The sequence below is a fragment of the Bombus huntii genome, chromosome 5 (assembly GCF_024542735.1).
Source record: "Bombus huntii isolate Logan2020A chromosome 5, iyBomHunt1.1, whole genome shotgun sequence".
NCBI classification, from domain to species: domain Eukaryota; kingdom Metazoa; phylum Arthropoda; class Insecta; order Hymenoptera; family Apidae; genus Bombus; species Bombus huntii.
The window spans coordinates 14,692,020-14,710,139 of record NC_066242.1 but is presented as its reverse complement, the minus strand read 5'-3'; the positions used below and the strand labels follow the sequence as shown (position 1 = coordinate 14,710,139).

General features: G+C 30.1%; 4 protein-coding genes across 4 annotated transcripts; 2 read left to right on the top strand and 2 right to left on the bottom strand.

Annotated features, from left to right (window-relative positions):
- Positions 1–465: 465 nt before the first annotated feature.
- On the top strand, positions 466–4,848 carry LOC126865677 (juvenile hormone epoxide hydrolase 1-like). Its single transcript, XM_050618475.1, has 8 exons — positions 466–668; positions 2,930–3,041; positions 3,125–3,317; positions 3,397–3,638; positions 3,713–3,828; positions 3,891–4,093; positions 4,204–4,438; positions 4,515–4,848. The coding sequence occupies exons 1-8, from the start codon at positions 610–612 to the stop codon at positions 4,729–4,731; spliced, it is 1,377 nt and encodes a 458-aa protein (XP_050474432.1). The 5' UTR covers positions 466–609; the 3' UTR covers positions 4,732–4,848.
- On the bottom strand, positions 4,759–5,723 carry LOC126865684 (trafficking protein particle complex subunit 4). Its single transcript, XM_050618492.1, has 2 exons — positions 5,546–5,723; positions 4,759–5,472 (listed from the first exon to the last, which is right to left on the bottom strand). The coding sequence occupies exons 1-2, from the start codon at positions 5,718–5,720 to the stop codon at positions 4,994–4,996; spliced, it is 654 nt and encodes a 217-aa protein (XP_050474449.1). The 5' UTR covers positions 5,721–5,723; the 3' UTR covers positions 4,759–4,993.
- Positions 5,724–6,169: 446 nt separating this feature from the next.
- On the top strand, positions 6,170–6,894 carry LOC126865685 (gem-associated protein 6-like). Its single transcript, XM_050618493.1, has 2 exons — positions 6,170–6,323; positions 6,410–6,894. Exons 1-2 carry the CDS (start codon positions 6,175–6,177, stop codon positions 6,744–6,746), a joined length of 486 nt encoding a protein of 161 aa, XP_050474450.1. The 5' UTR covers positions 6,170–6,174; the 3' UTR covers positions 6,747–6,894.
- Positions 6,832–17,534, bottom strand: LOC126865676 (serine palmitoyltransferase 2). Its single transcript, XM_050618474.1, has 10 exons — positions 17,217–17,534; positions 13,526–13,702; positions 10,950–11,104; positions 10,114–10,259; positions 9,820–10,038; positions 9,574–9,737; positions 9,336–9,497; positions 8,978–9,240; positions 8,772–8,901; positions 6,832–8,667 (listed from the first exon to the last, which is right to left on the bottom strand). Exons 1-10 carry the CDS (start codon positions 17,346–17,348, stop codon positions 8,560–8,562), a joined length of 1,656 nt encoding a protein of 551 aa, XP_050474431.1. The 5' UTR covers positions 17,349–17,534; the 3' UTR covers positions 6,832–8,559.
- Positions 17,535–18,120: the final 586 nt, after the last annotated feature.

The window sequence follows — 18,120 nt, the reverse complement described above, 5'->3', positions numbered from 1 at the left end:
TAGACTGAAATCAATTTACGTAAAAATTAGTTAAGAGTTGAGTTTAATTTGAAAACACTATTGTAATTTTAAGCATTTTTTAATACTACAAAAACAATGCAACGCATTGAACTCATTTAAAATTAAAAATAGCAATCATGATACACATCTATTGAATCATCGCAAATGTTTCCTCCTTTTATCAAAAAATCATAGTTCTTTATTTTCTAACTACAATCATTTCTTTTATAATCCAGAAAAATAAAATGTAGATGGTATTATGATACTGTTATTCTTATATTTTGTATAAAATTAGATATATTCTTACCGATTTCAATCGTAATGTCTGTCGTAAGATTTGAAACAAATTATTCTAGTACCAATATGTAGCTATAACTACATACATACAGTTATACATACATATACGATTGCGATTAGCCAGCAGATGGTGCTGAAAATCAAGTTCCCTCTCTTTTACTTTGATAATGATGTACGATGTACAATGTACAATATATTCCTCTACAAATCTCTACTATAAATGTTTGTTGAAGTCTCGCTTGCCTCGCGATCGCACGTCTTGTTACCTAGTTGTATAATTCCATTACTGGAGAAAAATACGTTCGGTATAAAATGTTGAAAATTGCAGCGGTGATAGCGCTTTGCACCACTGGAATAGCTATCTTTTTATCGTAAGTTTATTGATGTTATAAGATAATTAGAAGATAGTGAATTGTAAACTATATTACTAACAACATCAATACTCCACAACAAAAACCGTACATAACGGTTATTGTTTATGCTTGATCCTTTTGTGTCGGCTTCTCATTCTCTGATTGATCTATAAACAAACTAGCTTTAAAACAAGAAAATCTTATTTGTACATAATTTTGTGAATAATTGTATAATTCATCATATTTTAAACTTAGAGGGAGACCTTAATATTCATCACAAAGGAATATTTGAATATTTATGAGTATTTTAGAAAACAAATAGAGTATTTTAAGTTATAAAATATTGAAAATTAAAAACTTCGGCACGTATGATTTGCATATTTTGTGAGGAAACAGGATTTTTTTAATTTCCGTTACAAACGTTTTATGTCACATGTTATGTAATACGTATTCATCCGTAAAATTAATTTCCTTGTTCATTTATTAGTGTACTACAAATCAATAAATCAATGTCTCTGAATTCTTAGATACCATGGCTTAAAAACAAATTCAACTAATTCTTACGATTATTCGGTTACAACTTACTACTTACAACGTATTACTATACGCTAGTTACACCGATAATAATAGACGGTTATTGAATAAACAAGTATTTAGTAACAGCGTAGTAACAAGTATTTGATCTATAATTTTAGCGTAATTTTTTATATAATTAGATTTTCCATTTGAAAATAAATAATACAAAAATATATAAAACTAAAAATAGCATTTCTATCAATTGACTAAACTATATTGGCATCAGTAATATTTACTATTGAATTATATCATCATGTTGAATTTAGGAGGAATTACTAATTGGTGAATGAAGGTCACATTTATTTTACATATATTCTCTTCTATATGTTCAAGTACATATATATTATAGCGTACAGTCTTTACCATACAACAAAACCCTCGATCAAGTATATCTAATCGCGTATAGATATTTTCACAATTGATCCATCTGAATAAGAAGAACAATGACATTGATAAAATGGAATCATATACGTATTTTTCTTTCGTTATTTCGTATACTTAATATTTTAAAGCATAAATGTAATATTTACAAAATTGCAAATCTGATGTAGTCGTTTAATCGACGTATAAAATGCTTAATTTTATTCATCGTTCAAATCATTTATAATTCGGTGTAAGATTAAAGTAAGAAAAGAAAATTCATTTGATTAAAAGAGATAGAAGTTATAAATCTATTATTTAATATATGACTGTTTTATTAATAGCATTCGCTATATCGTGCGATGACTAGCAAAAATAGTAATTATGATTCATTAGAAACCACTATACTATTATAATGTTGACTTTTGTACTTTATCACTAACTTTAAACTATCACCTACATACGACACGTAGTTTACATTACAATATAAAAAGTCATAAGCATCAAATAAGACAAGCAAACAATATTATTTTCCATTTATGCAACGTAACATCTTTTGACATCTATTGAGATTAGATTTTCTTATTTGTAATAAGATAATTCGAAATTCATTGATAACGATGTAGAATTACTGCCAGTTACTGTTGCTACTTACAACAATTTAAGAATAGAATGTCCAGCTGTGGTGTTATCTAATCATCATAGCAGTTACAATTACATGACTTTCAAATATCACAAAATCAAGATTTGTTTCTACATTTCTAACAATGAGCGTACTAATAAAATGCTAGTAGGAATGTTCTTATTGTTGCATTTCTATCCATCTTGAATATTATTCACAAAATACTTACGCTTCTATCTATGTAAATTGATTTTCTAACAAAACGCCATTGTCAGAAAATATCAAAATATTATTGTTTTGAATTAAATCATGAAATTACATTGTAAAATAATTTTATATTGCACATTTTTTACCGATAGAATATTTTATAAAGCAGAACCGCGAAGCATGCCTGGTACTGCCTGTACATAGCTTAAGAACGAAGATTGATTACTCGTCATTTATAAGATATTGGTATTATATTTTTAAAATAAATCTTATCGTTTTCGAAGTTATATTTGATAAAACACTCTTACTTACAAGTTGAAAAAACATGATTTCGATTTACGGAGGTCATGAGTGTAAACTTCCAAAAATACAATCAATTAACTACATTTCAACATAAGATTTTAATATTTAAAATATTGTAATCTTTTTTTACAATTATTTAACACAAAGATCTCTTATTTTACCTGTGACTAATTATTATTTATTACATAAATAAATTCAATAATTCGTTTAGTTCCACGGAAGAACATAAGGTTCCAACGTTACCGGAGACAAACTGGGGACCGAAGAAAAATGGAAAAGAGTCTACAGAAATACGACCCTTTAAGATCGATGTACCAGCAAAAGTAAATAAAGAACCAAATAAGATTTATTTTTTGCTTCTAATCTTCTGATTATATTTTAAAAAGTATTCCTAAACTGTTCAAAGGTCTTGGATGATTTAAAATATCGCTTGACACATAGAAGAACGTACGTTCAACCATTGGAAGATGTTGCGTGGACTTACGGTATTTCGACTAAATACCTCAATACGGTACTTGATTATTGGAGAGATAAATATAACTGGACTGAAAGACAGGCGTTGCTAAACAAATATCCTCAGTTTATCACAACTATCCAAGGTAATGGAATAATTCGCATATTTTTTAATTAATAAAAAATCCTAAACAAAGTTAAAAGTAAAGAACTTAAAAATGTTAGGTTTGGATATACATTTCTATCATGTGAAACCAACAAATCTACCAAAGGATAAGAACTTAAAAGTTCTGCCTCTGCTAATCCTACACGGATGGCCGGGATCAGTTGTGGAATTCCAAAAAATTATACCCATACTAACAAAACCTTGGCCTAATCAGAACTTCGTGTTCGAAGTTATTGCACCGTCACTTCCGGGATACGGTTTCTCAGAAGGAGCGGTACGACCGGGCATGGCCACTAGTCAGGTAACGCTTTTCTTTTTTATTTACACAAAAATATGACTGACGTACGTGTTATTTTCTACTGACTCTTTTCTCAGATGGCTGTAGTATTCAAGAATCTGATGCATAGACTTGGCTTTGAAAAGTTTTATGTCCAAGGAGGTGATTGGGGATCTCTTATTTCCGCTAACATGGCTGCTCTATTCCCCGAAAAGTTAGTAATAATAGTAATATACATTTTTAAAAGAAATGAAACGTTATGCATTTGATTTTTAGAATAACTGGCTTACACACAAACATGTGTGTCGTCCTGATGTCAGCGTCTAATTTCGCTTGGTCAATTATTGGTAGCTATTTCCCATCTTTAGTAGGAGCAGACGAACATTATTCACTCTATTATCCCTTCAGTACAGCTTTGTCTGCCCTAGTTGAAGAAAGTGGTTATTTACACATACAGGCTACAAAGCCAGACACTATAGGTATTTTTGCTTCCTCTGTTGAAAGTTATTGATGATATACATTGTTTAAATGTACATATATAAATTATATATAAATTATAAGATTTAAAATTTATAAAACTGTTCCTCAGGCGCTGCATTAACTGCCTCGCCTGATGCATTAGCGGCATATATTTTGGAAAAGTTCAGCACATGGACAAATAAAGCATATAAAGAACGAGATGATGGTGGTTTAACAGAAAAATATACATTAGACGAGCTGTTAGACAATATAATGATATATTGGGTCAGTAACAGCATTACTACAAGTGTTAGACTTTATGCTGAGAACTTTAATTCAGCATATAGAGCTTTAAAAGTTGATCAGTAAGTTTATCTCATTCTATAAATTTATGAATTTTTTGTACCTATACCGAATGTTTAAAAATACATTTTATTTCAGATTGCCCATAAATGTACCTACAGCTTGTGCAGCATTCCCACAGGAACTATTACTTCAGCCTAAAAGTTTGCTTAAATCAAGATATCCTAACATAATTCAATATAATATTATGCCACGTGGTGGACACTTTGCAGCTTTTGAAGAACCTAAACTCCTAGCTGATGATATTTTCAGTTTTGTTAAAAAAACTGAGGAACTTAAGGCAAAATCTGTATAAATTGTAGTTCAATTTAATTCTTAATCATTCTTGCACAAGTAATGATATATTTTTTAAACTACTTTAATAAATTGTACATGTTTCATATTAAATATAAACGAGAATCTTGATTATTTACATTCAGTATCATTTACAGTTTAATACATTGTACTTTACAATACCAGTCATACAAAATGTTAACAAGTTTCATCTGACTTAACCAACATTGATTTTGTACAAGTTTTGTGTAATATTATTTATAAGATAATTACCTTATCATGGATTATACGTTGCTAGCACCAGACTTCTCAACATTTTCTAATAAGCTTTGTAAATTAGTCTCAAACAATTCACATCTAATTGGCATTTCCAGTGAATAAAAAGGATTTTTCAAAGCATAATCTGCATATAGTTCATATACTCTTTTCAACAGAATTTCTATTCCACTTTGTGTAGGTTCTGCTACCACAATGAATTTAATTCCAGTCAATGTTTGGTAGCAATGTAATCTAAATGTATCTGCTTCTAAAATTTCAATGCCAGAACAGCGGGGTTCTGGACTTAATTGACTAGCAATTGCAAATAGAGGATAAAACATTGATGCTAAAAAAATTTTTTCATTGGTTGTCATCCTCGCTCGACTAAATCTAAGCGACATAGGAAAATTCTCTGGTTGTTCTAGCAATTCAAACACATCTTTCCCATTCTCCAATTCGCGACCTATTACGGGACTACCATTTACTGCAGTTAAAACATGACCCACTGCAAGAAACGAATACATTAGTCAATCGTGAAATATAAAGAAATTTTTTTGGAAGTGAGAGAGATGTCTTACCATTAATTCCATCTTTTTGCCCAAATGAGACGACAATCTTCTTATTTTCGTAATTTAATTTTATATCAAGAGGAAAATTAAATGTCCTTTCATTTTCAATTCGTGGAACGTTGTGATCGTGATTAAATATTAGTCCACCCGATTTTGATACGATATAAACACCATAAATAACCATGATTATATTATTTCAAATTACAATGTAATTAATTCCCACTTTTCAGTTACTAATTTTAAACTTCATCTATTTATAGTTTTCAATTAACTGTTTATTTATGATACAACTGTCAAATATCAAGTACTTTCTAGGTTATGTTTTACTTAGATTTCATATGAAAACCAGTAGTCGTTCGTAAATAGCTTAGATTTCACATGAAAATTACTAGACAGTTCATAAATAGCTTACAACTCATATATTAATCACAGATAATTTGATAACAGTTAGTACGCAAATTATAATTTTATATTAATCAATATATATTGAGTTTTTGTCTTGTGATAAAATGGACAATAAGAAATAAGAGACAGTGTCAACGAACACGTGGTTATACACAATTGTCTGTAAATCTAAACGAGTTTTAAATTTGTATAATAGATTATACATTACTCTTTGCAAGACAAATCGTTGAGTCATGGAAGAGAATTCGCATTTTTCCCATAAAATTTACAAAAATGATCCCTTATTATTTAAGAGTTACGTTGGTAAAGAAGTGAACATTTCAACTGAAGATAATAACACGATTTCTGGTATTGTTTATACGGTTGATCCAGTATCAGAAAGGTTAGAAAATCTTTCATATAATATTTTAACTCCTTGGTATTATTTACATATATATTTTTATAAATAATTTATAAATTGTTTTGCAGTATTGTACTCCTACAAGGCTGCCAACAAAATAATTTAAAAATTGTATTTGGCCATGCGATAAAAAATATAGAGATCTCTCCAAACCAATTATGCGAATTACCACAATTGTTTATGAACGCACCAACAAGTATTCTTCGATCAACAGTAGAGAAGCGAAAAAGTGCTGTAATAAAATTATTGCAAGAAAATAGATTCCCCGTAAAAGAACAGAACGATATTTTAACGATAGAAAATGTACTTTCAATAAAACCACCGTATGAACCCGCCGATTGCATTTGCGATAATAGCATTATCTTGGGAAGAATTCAAAATCTTCTTTCCCGTATACAAATTTAATGTACCAACGTCTCCTAACAATATTTTACCTCTTTTTTAATTAATTAATGAAATAATAGTGTTATATTAATAAGAATAATACAAATTGTATTTAAAAAATTGCTTTATTTTTTTTAAGTTGAATTATATTTCTTTTTTTACCATAAAATATTTTATTTTTCGCACGTATCATATCGTCTAAAATAAAGTTTCGCTTAATATACATAAATCAATCGCAGATGAAAGTGTTTCATTTACAATTGAATTCAATTTTAATATACATACATAATATTAATTTCATTTCTTCTGTTATTTTAAATTTATATCATTAAGTTGCATTCTTTTCAATTTAAATATAAAACATGATTTTAAATATAAATTAGATCGAAACGACAATTTCTTAGAAACTATTTGCAATTATGGTGAAACGAAATATATGTTGTTGCTTTTTAAAACGTATATAATTCAGTTGATACTCTAAATAGAAAAATGATATTAAAAAGTTTGTGCAGCTATTCTGATAATGTGCGATTCTTTACAAAATCAAATGCTTAATCATATGATATTATATCGTTCTAAAAATAAAAAAAAATATATGAAATTATCACTTCTGAAAACGTGCGCCTTTTGCAGAAAATAAAGTATAAAATGCTTTATTTTTTTTTTTGGACATGACGCTGGCCTTAAAAGAAGAAATGCAGACTGGAAAGAACGCTATAAAACTATTTAAAACGTTATTAAAAAAAATAAATTTTTAATCGTAGCATCGTAGTATAAATTTGTATAATATTTAAGTGAGAAAAAACATTATATTTTGTCATCTTAAATTTAAACCCTCTTGCTGTAATAACCGGAGATAATTTATCACTTGCGATAAATTCAAAGTATTATTTCCGGTATTTGTTGCGCATAGATGTGTATCTTTTGCATTAAATATGTCAAGTACTTACCTTAACTGTTCGTTGCATATATGTATTTGCGTGTATGCGTGAACTTTCTTAAACATATAATGGAAAGTAAATAAATTTACAAAGCTCTATGCTGTTGCATACCTCGTAATACTAAGGTATTTGCCATAGCAATAGGGATTAAATTTTGATGTAAAAGCTTGATATGAAGTAAATGCAATTTCGGTAGTGCGGTGTAGAATTCATCAAAGAGCTTCCAAATATCTTCAGTAAAATCTTGGTTCGATCTTTTCCCTTCTTTTAGAAAAATATCGAACTTCTAACTTTTCTATTTTACTCGGGAAGGAAGAACTACTTTGAGTAAATTTCCTCTGTTAGAACTACCTTGTGAATCTAGGATTTCTGGCATATCACAGCCACCGATATGTGCATATGCCTCTACGAGTTTCGTGCACGTAAAATAACGGGCCAATTGAACTCTGACGCACTCTTGGCTTCTCCGTAATATTTTGTAATTCGTTGTACATAGTGTGAAAAATCTTTAAAAATATTCGACACTTTCTTCGTTCATGTGAAATTTCCAACGATATACGAAAAAGAGGAAGAAGAAGCAGTTTCTTCTAAAATAATGGATTATTAATTTATGATGTCATAATGATAGCGCGACACACACACACACACACACACACACACACACACACACACACACACACACACACACACACACACACACACACACACACACACACACGTGTATTCTTTTGTTATTTGCGATTCAATTAAGAGGTACAGTGTGGGCATCAATGGAAAAGCATATAAAAGAATGCGTGTAGAGTTCTTTCAAGGCAGTGTTTCTCCATAGAAATACGAGAGGCTTCTTTGGAGCAAAGTGAACATCCTAGAGAGTCTATTTTCTACATAGCAGGTCATTCGGTCTCTCCATCGGAATAATATTCAATAGGCGCTGGATCGCGAACTTTACGAGAATATCTTAAACCCAAGGAATCTGCAAGACTCTCAATATGTGACAATACCTAGATGAAGAAAAGAAAAATGAAAATCTCAATTAGAAATAATACTCGTGTTCAAGAAAGAGTAAAAAGAGAAGATAGACTAGCAAAAAAATGTATATACTTACATAATCTAGTTGTTGTTTAGTGTGTGCAGCAGAAAGACAAAATCGTATTCTGCCTTCCATTAACGGAGTTGCTGGAAATCCAACACCTACTGCAGCTATGTTATACGTAGTTAACGTTCGCACGACTGCGCTGTTAATTGGAAGCATAATTACGATTTGATTTTCAATTTGTTTCATCTCCTCACACTATAATCTTGGATACATACCCTATTTTAGAAAACAGGTAAACTAACATAGGTACAACAGGCGAGTCTTCGTTCCCATAAATAATAACTCCAATCTGATTAAGTCTGCGCCTAAAGTACCTAGTATTTCTTGCTAATTGTTTCGTTCTTCTCTTTCCATCGTCTGTACCATCTTCACCGGTAATTATTTTCATCGAAGTTATGATTTGTTGTGCTATCGGCGGTGACATGGCTACTGCGTAAGTATGTGCGTGACTGTATATCCTTAAATGGTTTATTAATGACTAGAATTATAGAAACATTATTATCATCAATTTCTGATATCAAGAAAGGACATTATATTCATAATTATGAGAATATTCCTCAAAAATCTGTTCACCTTTGTTCCAGCGATATAACCTCCAGCAGATCCAAAACTTTTTGTAAAAGTACCCATTAGTATGTCCACCTCTCTTGGATCAATTTCATAATAATCGCAAACTCCTCTTCCACGTTTACCTAATGCACCAGTGCTATGAGCCTCGTCCAAATAAAGATATGCCTGTTACATTCAATTACACTTTAATATTCTAGATACATTGCAGTGGAGTTACATATGTATAAATAAATGTACGCACTTTGTACTTCTTCTTGAGTTGCAAAATCTCAGGTAAATGTACAATAGAACCTTCCATGGAATAAACGCCTTCCACTACAATTACTATTTTTTTCCAAGGTTCTCCAGAATTTGGTTGACCAAAAACTATTGCAGTTTTTAAGCATTTTTCTAGATCCTTCATGTCTATGAAAATACAAAATTGAACATTTTAGACAAGTAATATATCGGATTTCACCAGTGTCTATTCACTATTTTACAAACTTACTATTATGCTTAAACACTCTTACAATAGCACCGGACAGTCTCAGCCCAAGTATCAATGAAGCATGATTTTTTTCATCACTTAATACTAAACAACCTTTGCTTACTAACGAGGGCAAATTAAGAGCATTTGTTGCAAAACCCATTCCAAAAACAATGGCGTCCTCCACGCCCAAAAATCTAGCCGTCAGTTGCTCTAATTCTTCGTGAATTGGCATGTTTCCTAAATATACAAAAATATATATATATTTTTATTGTATAGTAAAAATTTATAACTAAACCGAGAAAAATTCATTACCGAGTTCGAGGCGACTACTGCAACTAGCACAGCCAAATTTCTTCAAAGTTTCAATACTTTGATCAGCACATTTACCATTTGCCTCCGCGAAGCCCAAGTAATTATACGACCCTAAATTTATACATTCTGATGTCGTTCCTGTAAACCTAAATAAAAAAAATGGCAAATATAAAATAACGATATGACTTAATACTAGATACAATATTAAGATATAGTGAAACCACAATTTTTTATTTGCCATTTTGTTATTTTATTTAACTAAAACGTGAAAATATCGTATATATATATGTATATATATACACATATATTTAATGAATTCATTCGATAAAAATTTATATTGAATCGAATTAAACAGAATTCCTAAATAAAAGGTGGGAGAAGACTGAAATGGAAATGATCTTGAAAATTAGACGATATTAATAAAAAACGATGAAGCTGATCAAAGTCTATTGAATTTGATTTCCAAGTTATAAATCTGCTTTCTCGCTCACTAGTCGTCAAATCCCCTTGAGTTCTTCATTACATTTAATCAAGGCGAATGTCTGCCTTCCTGTACCTCCAATCGAGTTACGATTTTCGAATCCGTACATTTCACATTGATGTTACCTCAAATTCATTTCAAAATTTAACAATAATCACGTTGAAATTAATAGAGTTTACGTATAATAACAAGAAAAATGACTAAGATAAGAATTGATACATAAAAAATTCATATCAGTACGAATTACAGATTGTATTCGTAATGAAATCTCATTTAATGGCAGAATCAATAAATATCAATCACAGAATTTTGTATTAAAGCTGATGAAATATTTTTAGACTTTTCGCTAACTTACTGAAACGTCCATCCATAATCTTTTGTTATTCTATCCTTAAGTGTAACGGTCGCACCTGGAACAGAACATATGGGCCTGTTCCAACAATCCCTCACTCTTCTGTAAACATATCGAAGATAAAATTCTTCAAAATGTTCGTACAGTGCTGCATAACCCTGAAACAAAGAAAAGATTTTCAATCATTTGGAATCTTATTCCTTCATTGAAATTAATCCACCATAGACAAATGAATAATCTTAATTGCGGAGAAAATCAGAATTATTTACCTCTGACTTATTTAAAAATTAATTCTATAAAAAAGCAAATTAAAAAATAGAAAATAAGAAACAGAAAGAAAATTATAACACCTTCTAATGTAATGAACAATTTTTAAATATTATTTTTAATCATATTGCACGCTACTACGATTTGAATATTTACGTAAAACGAATTACTTATTTTACGTGGAGACAGCCTAATTTTTTATAAGGTTTAGATACATCTATAAAAAAAATATCTTTATTAAAACAGAAAATAGATTTATAGCTGTAAAGTACAAAGATTCAATTACGAGCTGAATTAAATAAATTATTTCGTAAAGATTACAATGTGCAAAGTGATAATAGTTTTAAACAATCTTTCTAACATGAGATGAAATTTCAAATTCATCCTTTTGAATATTTCAAGACTGGTCAATGCATTATTGGCCAGACAGCTGTACAATATACTTTATATGGCTGTGTAGCATTGCGCAGAACTGTTCTCGCAAGTAGTACACTACGGTATTTACAGGATGTCTCAAAATAAGTGATTTAACAGAGAAAAATAGAATAATAGATTTTAACATATCTGTATGAATGTAACTTGAATGAATTTCAATTTAAAACGTCTCCCATGGATCACACTTATCTTTTTCTTTTCTTTTTTTTCGTTTTTTTTTTTTTTTTTTTTTGAAACATCCTATACAAGTTGTATAATGATCTTTGGCTTTATAAAAATATATAAGTCTTTGTAAAAGTATACTTAATAAATATATTTAATAATAAAAAAAATCCTTCGAATGCTATTTAGAAATTATGATTTATATATAAATTACGACAATTCTCTTAAACATAAGGGAAAGAGAGGAAGAAATCTTTCCTCTAAAAAAGAAAAAAAGCAAATTGTCCATCTTCTGCTGTATTAATATCTAATACTAAATAGAAGAATATCAATTTACTAGACCCAGATCTTTCGATGAAATATACGTGTATTTATGATTCAACTCGAGATTAGATATCGAATCTTGTATTTTATTTTCGAGTCTCTCCCCTCAGCTTAATCAAAGGATTATCGAATATTTGTTGAAATATCGCAGAAAAATTCGATTCGATAAATAAAATAGTTTATTTAAAAAATTTTAATGACATTAAAGAATTTTCATACTTTTTATCGAGTTTTTAATTAATTATTTTCGTTAATCCTCACTGGCGCCGCGCAACTAAGATATAAGCTTTATAAGCTTTTGATTACTTTTAAGAAAATACTTTGTCATCGTCGAAAATCCCGTTCATGTTGCGGTGATAAAACGAATATCATGCATTAAAAATTGCTTAAAGGAAACTGTAACACAACGTGGATGATTATTTCGATTATCTGTTCCATTTGAAAGAAATTACGAGCACGAACGTTCCGCGGTTACTGATTGTTTTACATTGCGATCAATCGAATCTCTTTAGCGAGCAATCGTAATTCAAATCGAATGGAATCGATTCCACTTCTCTTTCATGCGATCCTCTTTCTCGATTACTTTCATTTTCGGCTCGATCATTACTTTTTAGTTTCTTTTCTTCTTTTTTCCATTGAGTCCTTGTTGCTTGTATGTGGTTATTCGCATCCATTTTTCTTGATCTTAGACTTTCAAATCACAAAATCATTCGTCCATTAACTTCATCTCTCGAACTAGGTCAAATATATACACACACACATATACAGGGTGGTTGGTAACTGGTGGTACAAGCGGAAAGGGGGCGATTCTACGCGAAAAAAGAAGTCGAAAATATAGAATAAAAATTTTTCGTTCGAGGCTTTGTTTTCGAGAAAATCGACTTTGAATTTTCGCTCGGTACGCGTGCACTTTATCGCGTCTCGTTATAACGGATCTCACTGTAGATCGTTGTCTCGATGGAAAAATTAAAAAAAAAAAAAAAAAAAAAAAAAAAAGAAAATTTTTATTCTATATTTTCGACTTCTTTTTTCACGTAGAATCACCCCCTTTCCGCTTGTACTACCAGTTACCAACCACCCTGTATATGTAATCATTATTGTCGTAGATCAGGACTATAGAAAAAATGTATTTTATATTATGTAAGAATATACTGAATTGTAATAAACTCTCTTTTTTGTATTATAAAAATTGTTTTTGTGATTCCGATTTTTCTAAAGGATTTTTGTAATATATCTATTATTCTAATACACTGTTTATTCAACACAACAACTTCATTTATGTTTTGTAATAACATCGCGCTTACACGACTTTTATAAATTATTTCACTGCGTGATCCCTAATGACGCGAGGAAATTTTTTACTTTATTAAAACTTGTTATTGTAGTCTTACCTTCCTATTGTGTTCTTGTGCGACTTTAGGGATGAAAAGCAATTGGTTTATAAAACCCAAAAACATAAGGATACAGAACCCTAGGTGCGTTAACACAGCAGTGATGAACGGTATCCTCTCGAACGACTCCTTTGATCTTGGTTTCACTGGCTCTGCCCTCGTGTTATTTTCTGGAAACTAAATACGGTTTTCAATACATTTTCATTGATAATTAGACCGCGAATGTTTATGGGAAATTCATGTTTCTATGAGCATGACTAGAGAGAGAGAGAGAGAGAGAGAGAGAGAGAGAGAGGGAGAGGGAGAGAGAGAGGGAGAGGGAGAGAGAAAGGGAGAAAGAGAAACAATCATGAAGTATTTTAAAGCATTAATAGCACTAAGTACTACAAATTATATAGACTGTGACTATTATTAAAAACATGGAAAGCATACACGGTACTTTTAAAAACAAAATTAAGGAGAAATTTAATCATACTATAAAAAGAAAATGTTGATTCTCATAAATGCATAAAAATCCGCAATTTACAATTAACAGTCCGTTAATTTATAATTGACACGCGTAACGATTGAATTGCGTTCTACAAAAAAGAAAACGACTCTCATATCTTTTTTAAGCATTATACGCTGACTTATTGTGTTGCTGTTTAATCGTTTATCAATATCGAACGATCTTGTGTTATGTAAAATTCATTCGGAAGTAACATGGACGAGTAAAGACAGAATATAAACGAACCTTAAGCTGTCATGGTTATTACAGATAAGTTGTCGCGGTAGATAAATCGATTTCTCGGAAAGATATCGTTGATTGCGTTATTTTTTTTTATATTCTTGGAAATAGGAACTTGAAAATACAAACCGCAAAGTGCAAATTTTATGATTTCGAGAGATTTCATGACAAGTTGAACTATTCCGAAAAAAAGTAAGATAATTAATGGTGATGGATAAGTAGCATGCTTTCTTCGTAATGAAAAACACTTGTAGAGTTGAAAAAAAAATAATTTCTTATATTAATCTGTTTAAGGAACAGTCGTATGTATATAGATTAGTATCGTGTACGCTGGAATTGAAGTTTGAAATGATGGCTTAAAAATTACGTTAATGTTCGGACTAATGACTCTTTTTCAATAATAGAATTGAGGAGTTATTTGGGATAAGGGTGTATCCGTTAAAATCATGTTTCAATCATGATATTCAATGGTGAAACTTTCTTTTGTATGTAGAATTGCGATATTTACGAGGACCTATAAAATCAATAATACGTAAACTTCATCCATAGTGTACGATAAAACGACACTAAAACGATGAGTATTTTACTTGCAGCAAAAAATGATAAAAATTAAAAAAAATGCTTCTGTATGGTCTTTTTGCGAATATAACGTTTCTTCGCTACATTGCTACATTGAAATATACGTATATGCTATATGTGTACGATATCTTATTAAACGAACAATTCAGTACATATAAACCAACAAAGACAGATATAAAAGCTTTTCAATACATTTATTAAATAGAAAACAAATATGAAAAAAAGATTACATTTGCAGCTTAATTTGATGTCAAATTACATCAATAACGGGAAAGATATTTATAAAGTTATTTTTTATGTGTTAAAATTTAATTTACCATAATGTATTGTAACTTTATAGCGTTAACTTGGTACACATAAACATCTATAAGTTATGTAGACAAAACTAATGCGTTATTGATTTTGTACACGAATTCGCAACGCATTACACATTAATCTTATCAATATTATTAAAAATGCAAAAGATAGATTTAAAAAAATAGATGTTTACTTAGAAATATTAAGATAAAAATTACTAAAAGAAACTATCTGGAGAAAAGCCCATAATTCGAAAAACACCTCAATTGCAAGGCTATAAAGATTGACACTGATAATAGGTACATAATAGTTGCGCATGTGCATATTGAAATGAAAATTTAAGATGACACTTGACAGTTATATAGTCTTTTAGATTGTATTTGGTATTTTATGGAGCTTCATGTCTACTCATTCCATAATATATATTTTTTATAATGCGTGCATATAAATCTCTTTCGGAAAATTATAAGAATTGGAGCAATTAACATTAAAAATTACTAGAATAGTAATTCAATTAATGAAATAGGCATAAATTTTCAAATTGTTGATTTTACCAATTAATATCGTTATTTTTTAAAGGCTATCTTGTTAAACGTTCGAATTTCGAGGTTAGTTTCGAAGAAATTTTGCTTACCGATGAAACATGTGATAAAAAGTTAATATTTCTACTTCTTTATTTATCAATGACTCAGGTTTTGTATAATTAAAGGTCACGAATTGATAATTGCAAATGTTTCCATGTCAATTGCCATTACACGATAATTATAATTTACAAACGTTCGAGAGTAACCACTGCAACAAAATGAACTTTTACCAGCATTGCGGGAATGTAGAAAATTTCCAATTCAGGGAGAAATTCGTATTGGTAATTTCGTTTCCTATATTACGATTTTTTAACAAAAATTGGGTTAGGAATACGCCGAACACGTCAATGGTTAAGTCAATTATATTGTTAATAATAATTATATGTATATTTTAAATGAAATAATTACGTTGGAAAATGTGGAGCAAAATATTCAGGAAACCTGTCGATCATTATCGTCGTAATCTACATACAATATTTATCTCTAGATTGCGGATTTCTATTTTAATTCATATCTTTATGAACACATTTGTCGTTTTTTAAACATTATTACGTATCCTGTGGTAATATACTGTGTACTCTGTACATTTTTGTACATTTATGTTTCTCAAAAATATATAAAACATCTGCGATTTGCTTATTATTCTATATAGTGTGTCTAATGCACAAAAAATTTAAATTATTATATTGCAAAAGTTCATGAAATTTCATTTATTACTTTCTGATCGAAAAGAAAGGTATAAGATAGCATTGTTAAAGTTACTATCTTAAAAAGGTGAGAAAGAATTTACCATATGAATAGTTATTATTCAACGAAAAACTAATCGTGCGTTAAAACTAGCTTCTCTTATCGCAATTTATTATAGCTGACCCAAGCAATGGTACAAAGTAACAGTCAAGTTGTTTCGTTTTCCTAGAATGTAATTGATGCAATTCCCGCCTAATGTTATAGTTACGATGCTAAAAGAATCACGCGAGTAGTCGAGGATAAACACTAGCATAAGAAAACATTATTTTGATATGTATCTAAATAAAAAAGTAAAACATCTTTTAGTTTAAATAAAGAAAATTAGTCAAATGCGAGTTCAATAACAATTGCAACGTGAACCACAATACGTATTAATATCGTACAAAAACGAGGCTGTTTTAAATCGAAATTTCTTGAATTGAAAATTGCTTGATATACATTGCAACTAATCGAATCACAATCAAAACATGTTTCGCTTGTTTCTATAGCAAATCTCAGTTTTAATTTTTACGTACTTTTCTTTATTAGCTTTAATAATAATGTTCAATATTCAATCGACAAATATTGACTAGTAACCTTAACATAAAGTTCATTTATATTGCACGAAATCAAATGATTGAAAATTAAAATACCTGGCATAAAACAACTATTCCATAGATTGCACTAATATCCAATCGAGTTTTAATTGTCGAAAAGTTTGTTGCATACTTCGAATTATCAAGTAAAATTAATACGCGTGACTCGATGAAGATCTAACCTGTACACGTCCATTGATTTGTAAACCAGCATGGCCGTTGGATAAGATGTCTTCGTAAAAGGTTAAGCCGTTTCTGCTTATTTTCTGCTCCTGTTCATTTAGCTTTCTCCTGGTGATAGCCTCCGTCGCCATTTTGCAAAGGGCGAATCTTTCACTAAGTGTCGTAAAACCGGAAAGAGTACAGAGTGAGAGAAAAGAGAAAAAGAGGAAAACAGAGAGAGTAAATACGTCAACACCGTACGGAGAACAGGCAAAGACTGACGATCAAGCCATGCGTCACAATATTAATCGCGCATGTGCACTGATTGTACCGAGTCGGCTGACTCTGTGACCGCGATATCTGCGATTTATACAGAAATACAGAGATAACGCAGAAATATACGGACACGCGCATGCGCAGGCAGGACGAATTAGAGTAATTACTTTTAAGATTAGTACAATTGAGAATAGTAATAATTAAACTAATGTACGTGTTGATTAAAATTAATTCACCTTCTTTTCACGGTTGTCAAGAGCAAAGCTATATACTAAAGCTAAACAACATACATATATATTTATGTGTTTCTAATTTATAATCAAGAATTATGGAAAGACGATGCACCTGACGCATATACTGAATTGGGAGTATAATTCCAGCGAAAACAGAAATAAATATTTGATATAAGGTTATTGTAATATTATCGTAAAAAGTTCCTTATCTGTTTTATGTCCGCATTTAAAACTTCAATGATGTATATTTGTTGTTTAGACTTTTATAAGAAAAATATTTTTTATGAAATATTTACAAAATTGATTTTCTCTTTAATATATGTTTAAAAATATTATTATTCGTCGTTATATGTACTTACGTATAACCGCGATTTTAACGCAGAATACCGGTTGTGCACATGCGTACTAGTGCTTC